This window comes from Branchiostoma belcheri, unplaced genomic scaffold (assembly GCF_001625305.1).
Source record: "Branchiostoma belcheri isolate BF01 breed outbred unplaced genomic scaffold, Haploidv18h27 scaffold89, whole genome shotgun sequence".
Taxonomy (NCBI): Eukaryota; Metazoa; Chordata; class Leptocardii; order Amphioxiformes; family Branchiostomatidae; genus Branchiostoma; species Branchiostoma belcheri.
The window spans coordinates 798,245-820,508 of NW_017804564.1; the positions used below are offsets into that span (position 1 = coordinate 798,245).

The following is a 22,264-nucleotide window of genomic DNA, read 5'->3' on the forward strand; positions in this document are numbered from 1 at the left end:
AGCCGTGTGCAGGTACCCGGGCACTGAGTAACAATTGGGAACCCTCCGTTTGCCCTGTGTTGACAGCTTGGGAGGAACAAGTGGGCTGAGTGCGTGTTTGGTAGTTAGGAAGGATATTGAAAAGTGACAGGGTTCATTTACCTCGAGTTATTTTCTAGGACATTCCTCTGCCAAAAGTGCATTGGCCAACCTCGAGCTCGGTACGACATAGTGGGTTAGATTTAAGGCTGCCCACATGAACAGAGTTATCAACGAGACACCCGATGGTTCTGCCAAAGTCTGTTCACCATTTTCCTCACACCATGTGATCAAGTAAATAGATGTCACTTGCCTGGAACGTTCTGGCCGGATTGGTATCTTCATTTAGACCTATCGAGGAATCAACGTAGCCTTCTAGTTGTTTTATTTTACCAAAATTTCAAGATTTTCTAACAATCAACCCACTGATCATGGCTTCGTGGTGCTAATGAATGTCTGACATACCTTGGACTGAGTTGGACATACTATCATCAAAGGAGTGGTTTTACATAATTGTCAAAGACATCCAAGGGTAAATCAGGTATTTTTTACATTAAAAGGTCTTCATTCATTAACGGTGAGAATCATGGTAGGACTTCAGTGCAAAGCCTTCTAACACTTCAACTCAAATTCCCGAAAGGAAATACCAACAAAAGTACTGTTTCAAAATCTGCTTGCAAAATGTGCTTTTCTGCCCTGCTTACACTTCAGGCCCTAGGCTCGTGTCTCGCAGGTGCAGGTTTAACTGTACACCGATCCTGGACAAACAAACCGGCCCTGCGAGCTATCAATCAACTCTTCACTTGTTTAGCTCTACTTGAATTAGCTTCGTATGTCCGTCGGCTATGTATACCTTTATTTGTTGTCACACAAAAGTGCCCACTGTTTTCTGGGTTTGCCATGTTGGGATTTGTATCAGCACGTGTCACTGACTTCAGTGCACACTTTAACCTGTTGTTTAGGTCTAGTGTATAGAATGTATCTACTGAGTGACAGCTAAGTGTAAGTGAGAACTTGTACCAGTTAAGCCGCTACCTGTCAGCAAAATAGTCCTGCCTTAAGTGCAAACCAGCACAAGACATGTTCTGTCACAGAAACTGTAAACAACTCAAAATATATATATTCAGATTGTTTATTGATTTGGCAGTTCAAATCGGACAGCCTGGGTAGCTCAACTAGCCTGTGCCTATTGCACGGGGCTAGCCCCGCTGACAAAGCATCGGACAAGACATTGCAATCGAAAGCGTAACAATCTATAACACTATAAACTTAATCAGATAAATGCACCCTACTATACTCTTTGTGTGATAGAAAAGGTTCATTTGGGTTCATTTCATGAAATAGCCTGGTATCCAGCCCTGAACGGCCTTGGTCGGCTTCCCAACAGTCACTACCCTATGTACAGGCTGCACAGGTCTGAGAACCAGACTAGCTTTGTGACAGAGTTCACCAGGCACCAGGTGTGACCTGTCGTACCCGGGAGGCAATAGCTGATCTGTTTTTGTGAGGAAATCAAACGTTTCTTACTCTGACCTCCCAAACAGACCCCTCACACAGTACACCGAAACCGGCGCAACAAAATACTCCGATTTAGCTGCAAGACATTTAATTAAGAGGGTCGGAAGAGTAACGTAAACAGGACTAGTGTTGCACCCCTGTTAGTGCAGGTGGCAGGAATGATCAGACGGTAACGAGACCCGAAAGACTTGTTGCTCGCCTCAGCAGTTACTAGTCCGGGGAAAGACGTGGCCACTGTGGCACAATTTGTAATAACAAGTTGTTCACGACGTTGTTTGTGCCCCTTATGATGAATGATTTTCCGATTTTAGGAAGAGCTCATGATACATTACAATTGTGCATCTAGATCAAGTCTCATTAATAATAGTCCAATTCAAGTAATGCACCAAGGTGATAAATTATTTGAGTCAAACATCGTCATGCTTTCATACCTTTAACGTAATTGCATCTCAAATAGTCCTACATGCCAAGTTATAAGTAGACCATATGTGATATATCAAACCAGCGGAATTTTGCGGAAAACACCTATGGATTGGACAGTTTGTAACCTGGAATCCAGACTGTTGGCAGGAGGCAAGGCAAAATGTAGTCGGAGTCATGCTCGCTATGAATAGAAGAGTGTATTTATTAGATTTGGTACTGTCATGCTGTGATGTGTGGTCCCTGGCAAAAGATTCCAGTTTAGACAACCTGTGGTACAGAGTAGAGTCTGTGCCATCAGAAGATGTTGGCTTCCGCCCACATTACCTTATGCTGTTGGTACCGTCCAATGATTTGTAGATAGGTCAAGCGCTTTGGACAATGTCCAGTGGTTCGTCAGTATTTCTTAAACCTGATCTTTCCAACCTGATGGATACCAGAATACATTCGAATGCAGAGGATGTTGTCAATTGGACAACGGCACTATGGGCATTGTCCAATGGTTCGTCAGTGTTTTTTGCGATCTTTGCAATCTGATGGATGCCAGAGCACAGCCAGAAAGATGTTACAAGATGCCTTAATCTTTACCTTTTAGGCAATGTCTGATGATTGGAAGTAGGTCCAGCTCTACGGACATTGTCCAATGGTTCTTCGGTGTTTTTTCAACCCGATCATCTTTGCAGCCTGATAGATACCAGAGCATAGCCAGAAAGATGTTGGCCATTGTCCACCATGCCTTAACCTGTAGGCAATGTCCAATGATTTGTAAATGGACCCAGCACTATGGACATTATCGGAAGGATCTCCAGTGTTTTTTTTTTTTTACCATCTTTCCCACCTGATGGATACCAGAGTACAGTCAGAAGATGTTGGTTTCTGTCCACAATGCCTTATCCTGTAGGGAATGTCCGATGATTTGTAGATAGGTCCAGCACTATGGTCAGTGTCCAATGGTTTGTAAGTGTTTTCTAACTTTATCTTTCTAACCTGATGGATACCAGAGCACAGCCAGAAAGATGTTGGCCATTGTCCACAGCACATTATCCTATGGACAATATCCAATGATTTGTAAATAGGTCCAAAACTATGGGCAATGTCCAATGGTTCCTCAGTATCTTTGCGACCTGATAAATACCAGAGCACAGCCAGAAAGATGTTGGCCATTGTCCACAATGCCTTATCGAGTAGGCAATGTCCGATGATTTGTAAATAGGTCCAATGTCCAATGGTTCATCAGTAGTTTCTACCTTGGAGCTGTCCGCCAACCCGGCGACTGCCCTGACATGTGGGTTGTGTTACCGACATTGTTGTTTATCCAAGGTTCTATCGAATGTGTGGAAGTAGGTCGCTGGTGAGAAGTGTTGATACAGGACTGTCGAGATTACAACCTTCCTTTCTTTCGCTACAAGTCGACTAGCAGATGGTGTTTACAGGCTCCAGTTCCATCGTCTTAAGATAACAGTTTCTTAAGTTGCAGACCTGCTTCTGGTAATGGAATTAGTGGCCATTAAATTGAAATAGAGATGGAGGAAGACTGGCTTACTGTCTGTGTGGGGATAGGGATGGGGTGGGCTAGAAATCAGAGGTTCTATCTTTGAAGACTTTTTTGTACGAAACTCAAGTTTGACGTGGTCATTTGTGGTTTGGTTGCATTGGCCTGACAGCATTTGAGGAAGTGTCATGGTCAGGAATCCGCTTTAGGTCAGGGTTCAAGGACCACCAAAGGTGCACCAGTATTAGCCTACTTTGTGCCCAGGGAGGAGGCAGGGTGCTTCATTCATATTTTGGGATCAGGAAGAGAGCAAGCAAGGACGTTATTGAAAATTACACAATGGTTGGAGGATGCACGAATGTGTTTTTAGCCATTTGACACTCGTGAGCGTATATCAGGACTATCAAAGTTTGTTGCAAAATGATAGACTGTTCATCCAAATTTGCCTGAGGTTAGAGATGGCATCGACTGATCGAGATATCTTTACGTTGTTGTTAGTTGCATGTGCCGGGTAACCATTGCATAACCATTGCTTTCTCTACCGGAGAGGCAACCACCCCCTGCCCGGTATTGCCCGTATTCAGCAGAATCCCTGCCCGTCTCTCCTCCCACACGCCGACCTTCAGTCCCGCCCACATGTCTGCCCTGTCTCCTCAGGGGATAATATTGTGTCAACCAAACATGCGGCTGGGTTAGACTAAAGTAGCCTGTACCAGGTACCGCGGAGCGCGGGAAAAATAGTACAAATTGGTCAAGATGAAGGGAATAGTATACCAGGGGAGTTAGTCGACCAGAAAGGGTATACTAGTATGTTGCGACCCACGTGTACTCTACAGCGGACCAACTCCCTTGGCATGTTATCTCTCTATCTGGCCAATTTCTACTCTTTATCCAGCTGCCTCCCGAAGCCTGGTAGAGGCTAAGACTAAAGTCTACATGAAGTTTGGAAAATAAACCTACAGATGTTTTCGTAAAGACTAGTTTCTTCGCTATCACTTCAAATTTAGAACTCGTCGTGTCCTGTAACGTTATGTAATCAAGAAAATGGTATCACACGTGTTTGCATGATTGGATTTGCAGTACAGGTTGTATAATCCGGTTTTGTGTGGTCTGTACTGTCTGGAGCTGTGTGATGGTAACCTGGTTTGCTGTGTCTCGGAACGGTTTGTGTAACACAGACTTGGGTAGCCTGGGCTTATGTAACTGGGGGGCCTGGGGGTTACTCGTGGGCAAGGAGGAATATGAACCCTTCCCAGCATCCATTGCAATACACATTCCGCATTTCAGATGGCTGACTAAGGAACAAGCATATAAAATTGCCATGTTTTCGTCAGTAATGTTTCATGAGAACTCCCAACGTTTGTAACTTTTTGAACGCCAGTGTATTTTAGTTTTGCAACGTGTTTGAATGTATAATCTTAGCAGGTCAAGTGTAATATCGTCGCAGGTGACCTGAGTTTCCCCGACTCGGGTTTGTAGTCCCAAGAGTAACTTGTTGAGGACCTTCATCTTCTAACCGTTCTTGTTGCCAAAGAACCGATCCAGGTCTTGGCACGTACGTAGTTACGATGCCCATCAAGAACCCCTGATAGTCAAACGGCAGGAAGTCCATGGCCTTTTTTTTATCGTGGCGTTTTGCCGAATGAACATTCGCTCTTGGACATGGTAAGACAAGATGGGCAGATTGGAAGCCTGGTACCATTTAAAAGCATGTTACTAGATCAGAATTGGAACTTATCCTTGACTTTCCTCATCTGAAAAGAGAAAGCTGTTGTAATTTTTAGCCTTTACCACCTTCCTGTAGATGGCTTTTACCACCTTCCTTAGTGTAAATCTAAATTTATATTGGTACAGTACCGGTTCATAGTGATTCGGTATATTGGACCCAGAGCATGCAGCCCTAACCCACGTCATTCAGTTGTGTCCTACCAACTCTACATGTCTGGCATCTTAATGATGCCATCAAAGTATCTACCACAACTAATCCTGATGAAGTACATGGATCTGGTGTTTAACTGACTGTTCAGATCTGTATCTCATCTATCGTTCAATCGTTCAAAGGCAGAAGATCAAGCCAGACTGGGAATCGGCCAAAGATCTAAGTTTATATTTCGAATTCAAACCGTCTGTTTCAAACAGCACGCCCCAATTTTGCAGTTGAATTAGGCAGTTACTACTAGTATGCAGTTGATGACTCGAACTGTTTCACACTGTGCTCGACTGCGTGTGTTAGCTCTCTACCCAATGATCGATGTCATACTAAAGACATTTTGGTAGGCACATCGTATCCACAATCGTGCTTATAAGACCGCCCATGACATAATGATTAGCTAGATAAACGACAAACCCTTGCAGGTGAAATTACGTAACCTCATCGTCATCCGGAAACCGTGTCGACAATCATCTCAAGTCGGAGTTAATCAAATGATTAGCGGTAATTGAGCGTCAGATCTCGGCTTTCTCTGTCACGATCGGAACGCGGAGAAATATTCATACCTCAAAACAGCTGTGAGTGAGTAAAAACTGCCCTGACAAACACAAAACTTTGCCAACCTGTACAAGAGCCAAAATCCGGGTGGTGAACTAATCAGAAGAAAGTAGGTTCATCTGAAGATCATTCTGTCTAAAGTTACTGCAATCTTACCTTAGTATGTACGGTAGATGAAAAGTGACATAAAAATGGAACTATTAGTGACAACATCACGTTTAGAAGGAAGTACAATCTCACACATGAGCTTTGGGTATGATTTATGAGGTATGTGTATGTTCGTAACGAAGGACTAACGGAGATCTTAATGGTATTCGCTTGTTTTGTGCCCTCTACTGTTGGCAGCCGTTAGTATGGCTGTGAAGCATCGAGATCTGTAAAACTACAGGCCCGGAGGTCAGGGCAGTTATGGCAGGAATGATGTTCCCTGCAACACGCCAAGGGTTTTAGGGCCGCCAAGTCATGAACAGATTCTTATCTCTTCTCTTACTGAGTCTTTTAGGAGGTGCCAGCTCCACTTCTTCATTAACCAAGTGTGGCAGTAAGATCAGATGTTCCTGCCGGAGGGCTGGCAAGAGTCAGGGCAACCTGATGTTCTCACTTCCCAGAAGTCTGCTGGTCTAGAGTCCTACCAGAATCTTCGAGTATTGTCGAGGCCAAGATACATTCATTGTCAAGCTCACCGGCTGCTCCAAGACCTAGAAACAGGTCTCTCCTCAGAGGCTAAGTTTCCTTTGCACTTATACCTTACAACAGTCGAAGGCACTGCTTTTGTAGTTTGGCATGCAGCATTTTGGCCCCCAGTGCGGACTGCTGCCATCAAGGCCATCAAGAGTGTTACTGCCCAACATGCTGTACGTGTCCACGATGCCAGTTGCCTCAGGACTTTGCCTCAGGACATATGATACGGGCAAGCCCCTTGGCTGCCCTTCAGGCCACCAAGAAAAATCTGTTCCTGCCACAACCCCTCTATCTAAAGAAAATCCCTGTGCAGGCAAGTCCCATGGACAACTGCCAGATGATGAGCCGGCCTTTGTATTGTATAAGGCCGGGTAGTTGTAACCCTGGCAGTACTCTGGGTCGTGAGCCATTACCCATCACATCCGTCACTCCCCGGCCGCTGATCTGGAGGCTTGTCACACCTGCTGCCGGGGACCGGTCGGGGACTGTACTAGTTACGGAAGTGCTGATGTATGCAGTATATAGTAGAGGGGATTCATTCCTCAAGCTACCGACATCTTGCACACGCAGTCGTCCCTCAGTAAGACATCTGGAGCCGCATAGTTCCCGTTTAGAACTTTTATTCAGCCTGTCACACGACCGGTTTCTGATGTATGCAGCTATGTTGAAAGGCATTCTATACAATTTTTGGGCGGCAATATTGTATCTAAAATGTGATCAGCTACCTACCCACCTATCTAGTAGTTACCTAGTCCCATGACCGACGGGGGGGCAAGGCAGACTTTGGAGAGGTCCAGGCTAAAACAAAGGGAGCGATCATTCTGTTTGATAGTGACTTATTTGATTGGTGAAGATAAAGATATTATCCTGAATCAAAAATGTTCTTGATGGAACCATTGAGACACACATGTACAAATAAACTACAGATCCCCTTGGACAAGCCTTTCTTCAAATTCTTGTGGTCTGTCTAGTCTGTCTAAAAAATACTTAAGTTATAGACCAAGGTTACCGGCCTTTCGGATGTCTCTTAAACTCCCAAGTGGTTTCCGTTCAAGTTCCGAGAGACCACTAGCGTCGAACTCTGTATTGTTGGGTGTTTTGCTGCTTAATTAGTCCGTCTAGACCTGGTAAGTTGTGCTTCCTCCTATTGTACTGCAGTACCAGATGTGTGACCTTTCCAAACACATGTGGGCTTGTTGGCACCCAGACATTATCAAGATTACAAATAGATATTTAAGACACTGACAGCAGAAAAGTGAGGGATCTGTCCTACGAGGCTACTTCGATAGATTATCTCCTGTTATGTTACTAATGAATTAAGGAAAAGTTGAAAACGGTCCAACACCTGTTGATGGTTTTGGGCGTTCGCCATGCGCTGATAGTCCTTAGACTTCACATCTGTTGTCCTGCCCCCTCACAGGTCACAGGTAGTTATAGTTCCAAAATGTGGGTTGTTTTCGTTTGTCGGTTTGTTTGTTTACGTCTTTGTTTGTCTATGGCCAGAATGCTGTCTTCTTTGTGAACGGGATGGTAAGATTAAGAATTGTCACTGTGTTTTCATGATATAAGTAGACAAAACGTCCTGTAGATGTCGACACGGTCTGTGTGACAGTTCAACCTTGGAGCAAAGACCTGCAGGTCGTTGGCTACAAAGATTAGCCTGGTGATCATCATAAAATTTCACAATTCGACATGCGGTGTAGTTCAGCAACAAGAGCGTTCCAGACGACGATAAAGCCTGTCATGTTACAGTTACATGATATTCCCATGTTTCCCCTACCCTCAGTAAGTAAAAAGGGCAGTAAAACAAGCGGTGCCGGTCGGTGGCTGGTATTTCCACGGGGTGTAAATCGCCCCAAGGTCTGTTCTATCGACACCTGTTCCCTGGCGTGGCGTGGCGGGGCGGGATAGCGGCTATTTTCTGGAACTAGTTTTCTGTCACTTGTAGACTGTTTAGTTAATTAGCACCAAGGTTTATTTCTCGTTTACATACACATGGACCCTGTTATCCACAACGCTTCCATTACAGAAGTCCTGAAACAAATTGTCTCATGCCATGGCTTTCAAGAAACATCAATTGCAAATGTCTTCATGTGTCCGCCATTGTAGTAATTCCAGCATATCATGCGCTAAGTGTTTGGCAATGTCAGACGAATTGACTGAATTTGATGTCTGCTAAAGCTCTACTACCATGTTCTGTGATTATTGCATCCTTTTGACCGCTTGTACATCCAGACCTTTGCAACTTTCGCCACTGCCTGTATAAAGTCCGCTGCCTGCTTGCTTTCCACACTCTCTGCCAAGCCTGCATCGCCCTCTAGCGGCAGCTTCGCGCACGACCATGTGCCATTCTCTAACCAACCAACGTGCTTCCGCCGCTTTGCCTTAGGGTAGAGAGACCAAATTGTCTTGCAATGCCAAACATCGTTGCAGTTATCAAGCAAAATGCTGCAAAAATGTCAAGCGACATGTATTGTGTTATTGTGTACTTGGCACCACCTGTACCACTTATTCGTTTGTAACATGCAAACTGGCACGAAGACACTTTTGCACCACTTTTGTGGTTAATACTGTTATTCCCCCAAACACGTGCACTTATCCTAACGTCTGTATGCTTTACGGACTTAAATATATGAATGTGTTAATTTTAATTCACTTTTTACTATTGTTAACATCTTTGTAGTAAGATTTTTAAAACCAAAAACACGATGTCTTTGCACACTTTTAAACACGCGATGTGTACATAGAAATCACTGTTAAATGAAATATTTCCAAATTGCACCAGTAACCATTATAATTATCTTTATGCACAGTATAATATATTGCATCTATAAACTTTACCTCACCATTAAGAATACAATATACAATGTATAGTGTAGCATTACTATATGTACTCACACTAATCTCCAAGCAGATCATACGGTGGCAGGGCAGTATCCACTGGCCAGCGGAGTGTCCATTAGCCACCGACGCCCAATGGATACTGTCTGGCCAATTTGATACTGTCTTATGCGGCCACAAAAAAGATTTGCTTGGATATTACTCTAACACGATGTACCTACACAGTGGAGCTTGTAACCTCACTATGTAAATGTAAATGCACAGTAAATGTAGCATGTAACCACACGTAGGCGCTCCCTTGTGCCTCCCTGTGTTACTGCAGCGCCTCAGTGCGAGGACATCCGAGTCCCCATGTGCAGAAACCTGCCCTACAAGCAGACCATGTACCCTAAAGGCACGGGGAACGCGCTGGGGCACCGGACTCAGGAGGACGCCGTGCGCTTCATCGCGCAGCACCAGCTGCAGCGCCTGGTGGAGTCCGACTGCTCCCCGGACCTGCGGCTCTTCTTCTGCTCCGTCTTCGTGCCCGCATGCACGCCGACTGGCGAGATCGTGCCGCCCTGCAGGACGCTGTGCCAGGCGACGCGGCATAGCTGCAGGGGCGTTCTGCAGCGGGAGAACATCCGCTGGCCGCGGGAGCTGCAGTGCGGGCGCTACCCGATCCCAGGCACCGGCAAAGGCTGCACGGAAGGGCTGCAGAGCGCGCAGCATTCCGCAGGTCTGGTATCAGATAACACACCTACTTTCTACTCTTTAATACGAGTGGAAATGGTCTATGTTTCCTACCTTCTACTCTTCTATACAAGTGGAAATGTTCTATGTTTCCTACATTCTACTCTACTCTTCTATACGAGTTTACATGTTCTATGTTTTACTGCACGAAAAGCCAGATTTCCCTCGTGGCAATCTGTGTACACGACGTAGGAAATCCCTCTAGTAGTTTCCGCAGGTTTCCACTGAATTTCCAAGTGTGGAAAACTTGTGGAAATCATCGGAAACGGACCACTTTCGTGTACATGGCGTGTCCTCTTCTTGCTACAAATGTTAGATCGGTGCATGTTGTTTTGTATCAGAACACACCTACATTCCACTCGAGTGGAAACTTACACGTTTGATCTGCGTCTTCGGACGCTCGTCTTGCTTCAAATGTTCCTTTACTTGTACCTTTTACCTTAGATTGGTGCATGTTACGCCCAAAACAGGTACGTAGGCAACTGGATATGGTTTTGAAAAATCATATCCAGTTGCTTGAGTGACTGTTTTTGGCGCATCTTATTATCTGGTTGTCACCTTCACCGATGTATTGGTGCATGTTGTTTGATGTTCTTGTCTTCATTGAATGAAATCATTTCGTCGACCACTATCAATACTTCAGTTGATAGTGGTTGATGTAATGATTTCCAAGTTACGTATAGAACATTGTAAATGTTGGTTGATAGCTTGCTGTACACATCGACATGTGTACGAACAACAGGATAGAAATATGAAATATCACTGAGTCCAACGGGCCAGCTTTTATTTTGCTATTTCAATCGAGTTCTTCGTACACATGAAGATGTGCGACAAGCCTTAACTCTTGATTGTCAACTAACACACATAATCCAGATCGAGCTGCGAAAATATGGTTCAGCAGTTTGAAAGTGGAGCCAGCTAGCCACAGAATACACCAGATCATAAAGACCCAAATACAAAATGGTACCAACTTTGGTCGTGGCGCACACTTTGTCAGAATACGTTTCAAAAGACCAATGATATTGCAGCCGATTTGTGGCGTATTGGACTGTACATCGTCCCTGCAATTTCATTCTCAATCAGCCTTTGAATATTAATATAATAAGTCATAAGGTAATGAGATCAGCATCGAAGCAGACGCGAACATTTTGTATGATTAAAATTAAAAGCAATGTGAATCACTAGTGGGTTTTGGAAAGATAATAGGTACATTGTAAAGCAGTGTGAACTACTGTCGTGCTGCACCTTCAAATATTCTGCACGATATTTCCGTCGCTAGATCTGAACTATGACTCTAGTACGTATACGTAACTTATAACACAGCCTGTGTTTTGTGTGTAGTTTTGACACTTCTTTACATTCTGGCTTGTTGTAGGAGGTCAGCACCAGGTGGGGATAACTCCTCTGTCCGCCAATGGTACGTGTCTGTGGCCCGAACGGTACACACAGCCTTCCTTTCTTAGTCGGATCTTCAAGGTCTTCAAGGCCACTCATAGATTCCCTCGCGCGCTGTAGAAACTGTCTTATTTGTGTTGTGTATTTGTGTTGTCCTGACTGATGTGACGAACAACATATATTTGTTTACCATACTTTTGACCATTGACTTATTCAATATGGGTACACTGGAACATGTAGACATGCATAGATATACTAGAACATGTAGACATGGGTACACTAGAACATGTAGACATGGGTATATTAGAACATGTAGACATGGGTACACTAGAACATGTAGACAAGGGTACACAAGAACATGTAGACATGGGTACACTAGAACATGTAGACGTGGGTACACTAGAACATGTAGACGTGGGTACACTAGAACATGTAGACGTGGGTACACTAGAACATGTAGACGTGGGTACACTAGAACATGTAGACGTGGGCACAATAGAACATGTAGAAACTACATGGGTACGCTCTAGAACATGTAGAACCTGCATAGGCACACCTTAGAACATACATGTACAGGAAACACCCTAGAACACGTAATGCCTACCATATGGGCACAATCTGGAATAGTCTACGTACGCACATCCTAGACTATAGACTATACTACTAGACTATACGTTCTCCCCTAGACTATATAGAACCTACACGGGCACCCTAGAACATGTAGAACCTCCACGGGCACCCTAGAACATGTAGAACCTCCACGGGCACATAGAAATAATAGAACCTACATGGGCACCCTAGAAGAAATAGAACCTCACTACGTCTTGATCATGGGTAGTTCTCCTCATGTTCCCTTACAGACGAAGAGCCCGTGATGGTGCACACTATGGACTACCTGACGGAGTTTAAGAAACCTTCTGCCGAACTGGTAAGGGGAGTTCGCGGACAGGCCGTCCTGCTGAGGGGAAAGTACTTGGAGTCTGACCAGCCGCTGAACGTCTGCGGGCAGAAGTACGTCTTCTGTCCGGACGGCTTCGCGGTGGAGTTCTGGATGAAGCGGTGGCTGAACGACAAGAGACCGCACTACTATGTGGACATCGGCGGGGACAGGACGGAGCTGGCCCGAGGGTTCACGTTCCTGCGGGCCCGGGACCAGGTGGACCGGGAGGACCAGTTTACCGTGCAGGTCAGCGGCAGTAGGACGGCGCAGAGAGGCCGCGTGGACATCCCGCTACAGACCTGGACGCACGTCGCCTTCTACTGGAAGGAGGGAACCCAACTCACCATTCTGGTCAACGGCACTCGTGCTGGGTACAACTTCGAAGAGCGCCGATTAAAGCCTCTGACCAGAAGGGCAACGGGAAACCCGTACCGGCTTTTCTACGGGACGTCAGCGATGCGGCCCGGAGGCATGACGCCGTCATATACCGCCTTGGACGAGGTGAAGATTTGGGGCTATGTCCGCCCGGAAGAGGACATCAAGCAAAGTCTGGACGAGTTCTTGGCTGATACCGAAGGTGTGTAGTTACCATAGAAACGGGTGTGGTTCCAGTCGTGTGTACAGCCGTCACTGTCCTGGTACGTGTGTCGTCCCAAAACCATCTCATCGACATCTCTGTACTCTTTCAGATCAAACCGAACAGGCGACGGATTGATACAAACGGACGACAGGTTGATACATATCATTAGTGTAGGCGTGCGCGGCGCTCTGTCACTGCCATTATATCTATACTTGCGCGATCTTCGGTAAGATTTGACTTGAACAGTGTCCTACAAAATACAGCTCAGTACTCAGTTTTTCTTTCAGCTTTTAGCCCAGATACTGTTCCTGTCACCCTTTCTGCTGCAGAAAGGTTTGGGTACGTACGTAAAGGTATAATAATAGTGCCATTTTCTCTTAAGTAAATTGTACCATTAACGTTGCCATTTCCTTCTAGTTCCCCGATGTAGATGTGCCAGGGTGAGTTTAGAGAAAAACCCTCGGCTAGGAGGGACCCTAAGATGTAAGGCTCGGTACACTTTGAACTCTTTTTTCATTCCATTCCAAAACAGGTTCTTCTGCAACGGTGCTTCACTTCACATCGAGCACTCCAATAGCTCATTGCAGCACGGCAGCAATGTTGTTCTACTGCTTACACAATTCTTGACGGTTTAGCACCTACTAGTACAAGATTTCCAGATGTCAGTCCGGATGCCATTCGGTTTTGGGAGATCGAATAGGTCGTTTGCAAGTGACGTCGTAGTCGCCATGCTGGTTGATTGAACGCAGAAGAGCAAGACTTAGGAATTTGCATGTGCATGACATGTTTTGCACTTTATGTGGCAGTCGTCGTTTTTGGCGGATCAACTTGATCATGATTACACATACAAATTCACATTTACTACAATGTTGGTAATAGGTTTAACCACCCATCATGGCCGGCAATGATTACGTCATAGTCACGTGAGTGCAAACAACCGTACCTTCCGCACCTCACCGTCACCACTGCGAGCCGTAAGGAGTGCACATTCCCACCTATGCATGGTAAAATGAATTTCTAGGCGCTAATGTTTATTTTTCTTTGTCATACCTTTCAGTTTTTCCGGACGAACCGATAGCAGCGCACAGCACTGGATCTATTACCATTGGTAGGATCTGGTAGAATCTTGCTGACAAGCTTTGTAAAATGAAGGCAATATTTTATTCACAGTTGTTTAATCCGACTGATGGGCTGTATAGCACAGTAACAACCTGCAGATAACGTATTCTGATTCCATATTGCTTTGATTTGATAGCGGATCGTTGTAATGTCCTTATGTAGTACTATACAGTTCATTGGTGTGAAGCGTATTTAAATGAGTGCCCCACCTTAGACACCTTAGGCAAAGAAGTCTTTTAAATTTCAAATTATACATGTAAGCTTCACGAATGAATCCAGGCGCCTTCAAGAAAATGATACAGAATTTCTGTCCATTCCTTAGTTAACCGTATCAGGTAAAACGTTAGAACTTAGAACCACCATCTCATAGTCATAGATGGTCATTGACGACAATATTCCCATTCCAGGTTCTACCGACTATAGTCACGGGCCAGTCTCAACTGAGAGTGGATGGTACCCGATCGGTACAGCAATTTCCATGCCTACAAACCAAAACGCTTAGGAATAAACTGCAGTGTAGTACTAGTAGTGCAGCGGTATAGTGGTGAAGGATAGTGCGTAACGCAGTCAAGGTTTTGCGGTTCTATGTTGAGCAACATCGATGTCACCTTTAAGCTTTTACCACCACCTCTCTTATCATCATCATTATAATCATCATCACCACCAGCAACTATGTCATTGTCGATGTCCACCTACATTATTATAGTATCCATCGTCATTATCCACTTCGTTCTCTGCTGTGGTCCGGAGATTTTACAGCTACAATCAGTCTTTCGTCGATCCTCCCTACTGTGCCCTGTTCTTCCAGCCCTTCAGTAGGTTCCTAGCGATAGTCATCATCGACATCATCGCCATCGTGGTGTTCGTTTAATCATCCATATCTGGACCTATTCTGCATCACCCTGTCTTCCTCTTCATCATCTCATCATTTCCTCCATCATCTCATTGTCTTCCGCATCGTCATTGGCATTTACATCGACCTCACTTCGCCAGTACCTTCTCTACTAAGTCGGAACCATCTACCACGTCCTTACATGGCTGTCAAGTATACCTACTGCTTCAACATTGTCGACATTGTCTGCAACTTCATCTCATACTCAAACTCTGGTCTTCTATTACATGTGCCAAGTCGCCATATCGTTCTTTAGAATACGGGCACTAAAAGTGGGAGCGCCGCGCTTGACATATTGAGAATAAAAAGAGAAACAATCATCAGCATACTTTATCATGTTTATTAGATTGCTAGCCGACCGTCACACAGATCTTGACCGTGACTGGCTTGTCATATGTCACCCTACCGATCATTCTGCCTGAGCACCCACCCGAAAAGAATCTATCCCATGCTTTGGATTGTATTTCTGACGTTTTCCGTGATGTGGTGGTTGGATACGACTTTCCAGGCGACGTCATGATGTTCTACATAGAATAACGCTTGCACGTGTTTGATTTGATCTTGATTTCTTAGTTGTATCAGGAAGGATCAAAGGGACGTCGGAAACCTCACTTCTGTTGTTCATTTTTTTAATCAACATTTTGTCTAATTTAATTTTGGCTTTGGTGAATGAAGGAATAACCCTCTTTTGGTGCGGGATACTTTTTCCTTTTCCTTTTTATTTTCTGCACCCCTTTTATCTTTCCTGATTCGTTAAATTCCCTGATATTAAAATCATTTGCTTTGCATCTTAGACATTTTTGAACCCCAATATAACGCTTTTCCCGATAAATAATAACCTTGTTTCTTTTTTCCCAAGCTAAGTGACAACATAAAACAGCGCCTCTTATAAACTTCCCATCACAACAATTGCTATTTTATTGCAAAAAAAAAATTAACATTAACGTAAAATCATCTTTGTTCAAGGCTCAAGTCATGGCTGGTTACTGCTGTAAAGCTAAGACCCTGCTTGTACTAAACTCATACCTTTGTCTATTGGTTCTGATTAACGGCTGTTTGCTTTAGGTGGGACTCCTATCAGAGGAAGCATCACTCCTGGAGGGGGAGGAAGGATTACCATTGGTATGGTCTTGATTGCCACAGAAATGTTAAACTGCTCAATGTGCACTTGTATTTTTTGTTGTTGTAATATCTAAAGGCTTGTGTCGTTTTGTTAACATGTTGCGCTGTTGATGTAACGTCCTTTCTATGTCGCGTAATTGCACGTAACATTATAACGTGTTAATATAAATTGCCAACGCTATGTTGGTGGTGTGGATAGATCCAAGATGGCGGCCGCTTGGCATTCTACAGTCGGTATGACCATTTTCATACTTCAATAAAAAGCTGCCAAACGATTTGAGCTTTTTATGAATAAAACAAAGAAAAATAGTGCATGATTAGTGAGCGAAAAAAAGAGGGCAAGTTTAGCGCACCAACATGGCGAGTGGTAAGTTACGTCACAGTCACAGTCGCGTGACCAAATTCGCGCAGTGATTGGACGACAGCTTCGTTCCTCTTCCACAGGAGGTGTACTAACTGGCGTCCACGGTGGTAGACAGACCATCACACACGGCGGGACTACAACCACTAGTGGTGAGAGGATCCTACAGTGTGTAAAGCTTGGCAAGATCCTACTGCCTCATCAACTGATGCTTTGTCCTCACGTCCACTTGTACTCATGTGCAGCCGTTTTTCCCACAGGCTTGGGCTACATTGATATTTGCTTGTTCATGATCTTGATTACATTGCTTTGTGCATTTGCATGTGTTGAATGCTTTCGGGCGAAAACGTCCAGGGCGGTTTGCAATTGAAAAAAAAACGCGTTGCTTCTGCCATGATTTGTGCACGGTGCTATGAGTTGGCGTAATCGTTAATGTCCATGATGGAACATTCGCAACAAATCTAGCCAAAAAATAGAAAGTGGCTGTTTTCTTTGTGTTTTGGAACTTTGGTTTGGGAAAGTGTGCGTTGATTACACTCACTGAAATGGACATTACCGGCAATGAAGATACAGATGCATTATGTCAAACGTTAAGTGGAAGGCTTTATTTTGTCACGTAATGTTATACTCTTCAAAATTTGCTTGGCTTGTCATGTAATGTTATATCTCTTCCAAATTTGCTTGGCTTTACAAATCATGGCACTAACGCTTGCATGGAGTCTCGTTATTGTTTATAATGTGTTCCTGTACTTGATTATGCCAAATGTTAAAGATGCCAGGCTAACAAAGTTTGTCATGTTTCTAATTTCTCCGTGAGTACAGGAGGAAGTGTAACGCACGGTGGAAGCAGACCAACATTTGGAGGAGGTATTCCTGAAATTTTATTACACAGACATTAGTGTTAAAGCAGCATCGTATAGTGTTAAAGCAGCATCGTATAACATTAGGATGATACAAAAAGTAAATAATCTGCCTGTGTTGCCTGTCATTTCTTGCCAAAGTACGTTGAATCAATCCTACTTCCTTGCAAATAAGTGTCATTCAGGAAGTGTAGGTTACCATATATGACAATCTTTTCTTTCTTCGTACTTGTCTATAGGTATAACCCCAGTTCGCATCCCGTCCGGAGGCCCGTCCGGTCTTCTCAATGGAGGTAAGACAAACTAAGAAACGTTCCAAACAAATGGCCTGAACGATTTAACAAGCAAAACAGATCCAACGTAATAGAATAGACTATCAGTCTCATATATAAGTAAATGTATCATATTTAAACCAGGACCTAATTTGTATAATTCACGAGGAAAGGCTAAAATAGCTCCTTTATCAAGATAAGACTGTCATTGGGTGGAGAATATGTTCAAATGATGATAATATTTGCATAATCAATGAAAACATTTAGAATACGTCAGTTCTTAAAGATATCATTTGGCGAAGGTATGAGATTTTTGAACTCTTATTTGTTGTTTCCCAGCGCCCGTGATGCTGACGTTCCCCGTGCCTCGGTCCGTGCAGAACTACGCGGAGGTGCAGGGCAGCGTCCCCGCCAACATGCGCAGCTTCACCGTCTCCTTCCACATGAAGTCCTCCTCCCGCCAGCCCGGAACCGTCTTCTCATACGCCACAAGGCAGGAGCCGCACGAGATCGGCTTCTTCGGAGACAGCACGTGCGTAGTTTTGTCTTTTATACTTTTCTGGTTTCTTTCTTTTGGTTAGTTATCCTCTGACTGAGTGCTAATTAAGTTCTTTTGTAATGGTATGGGATGAAGAAATGTTATCAAGAAATGAAAAAGAAGATAAAATATGATATAATAAAACAGGAGTACCAATGTACCAAAAGGATGGATTACGATATTATGTAGAGTGACAAATGAAGAAACCTATTACCAAGGGGCCAAACCTATTACTAATACTAAAGGCGCTTACTAGGCTGTAGGCTGATAGGTGAATTGCAGGGAAGATTGAACACACAAACAACAAGTATTACTAAGTAACTGTCATAGATCATTAGTATCAATGGTATGATAAGTGCAAGTTTATGCCAGCTGATATTAACCACCCTACAGGTCCCGGGACTACGCCCTGATCGTGCAGAACCAGCGGGCGACGTTCGACATCCCTGAGCTGCACGACGGCCGGTGGCACATGGTGGTGCTGACGTGGCGCAGCAGTGACGGGCAGTGGACGGTGGCCGTGGACGGACAGGACCGGGCCAGCGGCAGGGGGCTCGCGGTCGGACGCACCATCCGGCCCGGAGGCACCTGGATCCTCGGGCAGGACCAGGACTCTTTCGGAAACAGGTTAGTCATTCTGATGATTTGTATTATATTGTATCATATAATCTCAAACACATATACGGTATTTTTCCATGTTTCCGAACATGCATTTAGCTGTGTATTTGTCAGGATGTGCTGTCGTAACAAACGAAATTGTGACAAACCATTAATTTTTGTTGGTTATTTATTGCGTAGAGAGAAAGTATGTGCCAAAACTTGTCCAAGCTTAAGCACTCTTTCGATGAATATGTTGGTTTCGTTAACGTGCAGGATTGAATGTCTTAGTCTCTACATACATGGGGCCAACGGACGATCTGTTCTCTGAACTGCAACCTCTTTCATTAATTTTTATTCACTCATTCATTCATTCCCCAGGTTTGAGGCGAGCCAGGCGTACGTGGGAGACCTCGCGGAGTTCCACGTGTTTGATACCGTGCTGTCCGACCAGGACCTGCGGTCCCTCTACTCGCTACAGAAGACTGGCGACGTCATCGACATGAGGACCAGTCAGACGAACGTGCGAGGCTCCGTCAGGCCAGCAGCGTACTCAGGTCAGTCACTAATCTCTAAGCAGATCTTTCGGTGCCCACAAAAGACAGTACCGAATGGCCAGGCAGTATCCATTGGCCAGACAGTATCCATCGGCCACCCTTTGGTGGCTAATGGACACTCTCCGCCCTATGGATACTGCCTTGCCACCGTATGATCTTCTTGGAGATTAGTCAGTCACTTCACATTATGGTCTCACGGTAGTTGTGTATGGAGCACAACCGGAGTCTTATGCATAGGTGTATCTTTGTCGCATTGTCCTACTGTTTGTCTTTAGGTGTAACTTTGTCGCATTGCACTAAAATAATGACCGAAGCAGTAAGGCCAAAACGATTACTTGAACATTTAAGTCGGTTCGAGACGTGGGTACTGTCAAATGTGTTGGTTTAAATCATGCCAGAAGCTGGCAATCAAACATACTGAAAGCTACTTCATTTCTACTTCAGCATCAATCCGCCCGACGTTTGGCAGGGAAGGAGTGATATCCGGCGGAACAGGCGGTATGTGTATTACCATTAAGTACTTTTGCCTACTTGAACTTTTTCCCAAAGGTTTCATTGTTTCTTTTGTTATCTCGTAAATGAGATCTACATCTGCATGATTGTGATTGGGGGCACTGTTGCTCAATCGTATGGGTTTGATATTAACAATATCGTCTTTCTTTCTATCATATTTTCTTTACCCAATCTCAGGTACCACATCGACGTTTCCCAGCGGCCAGACTCCAGGTGCAGGAGGTACGTACAGAAATAACGACTTGGGTTGACTCATGGGGTCCCTCAGGGGTTAATCCTGGGACCACTGTTATCATTGACTCTTAACCATGGATCCGAGTAATGTATCTATGATATCACAGATTGTGTAATAGATTTTCTAATTGCAACCAGTCTATTACCTTCGCCAAAAAGGTTATGTTTCAGAGGCGTTCGTGTGTTCGTGTGTATGGATTGTCTTGATATTTGGATAGATCTTGGATAGATCTTGATAGATCAAAATGATTAGATTTTGGGCTCCTTGCGTCTTGATGACAGATGTGCACAGAACTGCTGAAAATTGGAAGTTCTTAAGCAAGTTTATGAACTGTACCTTGTAGGTTCACTGTCACTGTCACTGATGAAAGTAGCGGATGCTACTTAAAAGGTCTGACCGTTTCCAAAACCGTAGCCAGTTGCTTGAGTAACTTTTTTGGCGTATCTACCTTGTAGGTTCAGTCTACATGCTGACCTTCCCCCAGCCCCGCTCCATCCAGAACTACGCGCGCATCAGCAGCGACTACCCGTTCAACCCCAGTTCCTTCACCGTCTCCTTCTTCATGCGGGTCCCGTCGGGCGAGCCAGGGACCGTCTTCGCCTACGTCACCGACCAGCAGGCGCGGGAGGTCGCCTTTCTAGCGCCGAAGAACAGAAACACGTACGCTCTGGTGGTCAATAATCAACAGGCTGACGTCAGCATCCCGGAGGTTGGCTGTTTTTATATTTATGTTTACCGAAGGAAAACATATTGTTTTTGCTCCATTTCTTCTTCCTCTTCTTCTTCTTCTGTTCCAAACACTAACCTCTGACCTGGCCAATGGCCTCTTTTGTTGACGTCTGTCACCATAGTAACTGGTGTTGGGTTACATACAATGTTGCAATTTCATAGTAGGCATTTAGGCTCCTGTCACCATATACATGTACATGTATGTGAATGTGTTTGAGTAAGAATTAACAGAGTAGACCATATCCGAAGGTAAACATGATGCATTTGCTTTGCAAATGTTACTTTTCTAGTGCATTATTGTATTTTAACGTGTGGTAATTTTTAATGTTAACTTGATATGCAACGAAAAGTTTTTTTTATCAAATGTAACGAACTTTTATCAAATAGCTGTACTATAAGCACATTTTGTGTTTAAAGCCTTCTCAATTCAGCCAAATATGGCTGCTTACAGGCTTTTGTGTGTACTTGAATTTCACAAATAAACCAGTCTCTCTCTCTCTCTCTCTCTAGGTTCTGGACGGCCAATGGCACGTGGTGGTGATCACGTGGGAGAACACGTACGGCCAATGGACGGTGCACGTGGACGGGCAGCAAAGAGCGTCCGGGTCGTCCCTGGCAACGGGCCATACCATTCGACCCGGGGGTGTCTGGTTCCTTGGTCAGTCCCTCGGCGACAGCGATGGTTTCGACCAGGAGTTTTTCACCGGAGACCTGTCGGAGTTTAGGGTGTTTGACACTGCCCTCCCCCCGGGGAGCATGAGGAATCTCTACACATTGGAGCAGCCAGGATCTGTTATCAACTGGCGGGACCTGACGCCGTCCACCCTCACCACAAGTGGCAGAGTCAGCCGAGTGCCGTACAGATGTAAGTTTATCCGTTGACGCCACTGTAGGTCCAAAATCATATCCAGTTGCTTGAGTAACTGTTTTTGGCGTATATTATTACCTGGATGTCTAACCTTCACCGATGTGCCATTGTAGGACGTTCAGGTGTAATCATACCGTCTGTCTCCTCACCACTCACAGAAGAATTCTTGTTGGCTGTTCTTTCTAAGAACAACGTACATTTAACAAACTTACTGTAATGATTGTAGCCTATACCCTGACGGCATGCAGAATTATTTTCTCCAGATTTTAAGACAAGTAAGAGTGGATAGTGCACTGGGTTTGATTTGATCTATATCTTTATGTATGTTTTCTTTACGTCGAAGAGGTCGAGCTAATATAAATGACTATCCCTTTTTTTCAGTGTCAACCAGTGTGACTACAGGTCCAGGTGGTGAGTTTTACAGTTTACATCATCACTAGTCATGTCTCAGTGACTTTCTTATCAAGCTAAGTCATTCGCAATCGTAGATCCATAA

General features: G+C 44.5%; 2 protein-coding genes across 2 annotated transcripts in view; both read left to right on the forward strand.

Moving 5' to 3' along the window:
- Nucleotides 1-16,875, forward strand: part of LOC109487473 — a 33,934-nt gene extending 17,059 nt beyond the window's left edge. The window contains exons 2-7 of the mRNA XM_019791463.1: nt 9,781-10,176; nt 11,566-11,607; nt 12,446-13,102; nt 16,182-16,238; nt 16,683-16,767; nt 16,860-16,875. Of these exons, the coding sequence (XP_019647022.1) occupies nt 9,781-10,176; nt 11,566-11,607; nt 12,446-13,102; nt 16,182-16,238; nt 16,683-16,767; nt 16,860-16,875 (1,253 nt within the window). The remainder of the gene's footprint in view (nt 1-9,780; nt 10,177-11,565; nt 11,608-12,445; nt 13,103-16,181; nt 16,239-16,682; nt 16,768-16,859) is intronic.
- Nucleotides 16,876-17,425: 550 nt separating this feature from the next.
- Nucleotides 17,426-22,264, forward strand: part of LOC109487474 — a 35,017-nt gene continuing 30,178 nt past the window's right edge. Inside the window, exons 1-10 of the mRNA XM_019791464.1 lie at nt 17,426-17,466; nt 17,699-17,752; nt 18,071-18,263; nt 18,663-18,896; nt 19,248-19,423; nt 19,868-19,921; nt 20,114-20,158; nt 20,627-20,880; nt 21,411-21,765; nt 22,150-22,179. Of these exons, the coding sequence (XP_019647023.1) occupies nt 18,079-18,263; nt 18,663-18,896; nt 19,248-19,423; nt 19,868-19,921; nt 20,114-20,158; nt 20,627-20,880; nt 21,411-21,765; nt 22,150-22,179 (1,333 nt within the window). The 5' untranslated portion in view covers nt 17,426-17,466; nt 17,699-17,752; nt 18,071-18,078. The remainder of the gene's footprint in view (nt 17,467-17,698; nt 17,753-18,070; nt 18,264-18,662; nt 18,897-19,247; nt 19,424-19,867; nt 19,922-20,113; nt 20,159-20,626; nt 20,881-21,410; nt 21,766-22,149; nt 22,180-22,264) is intronic.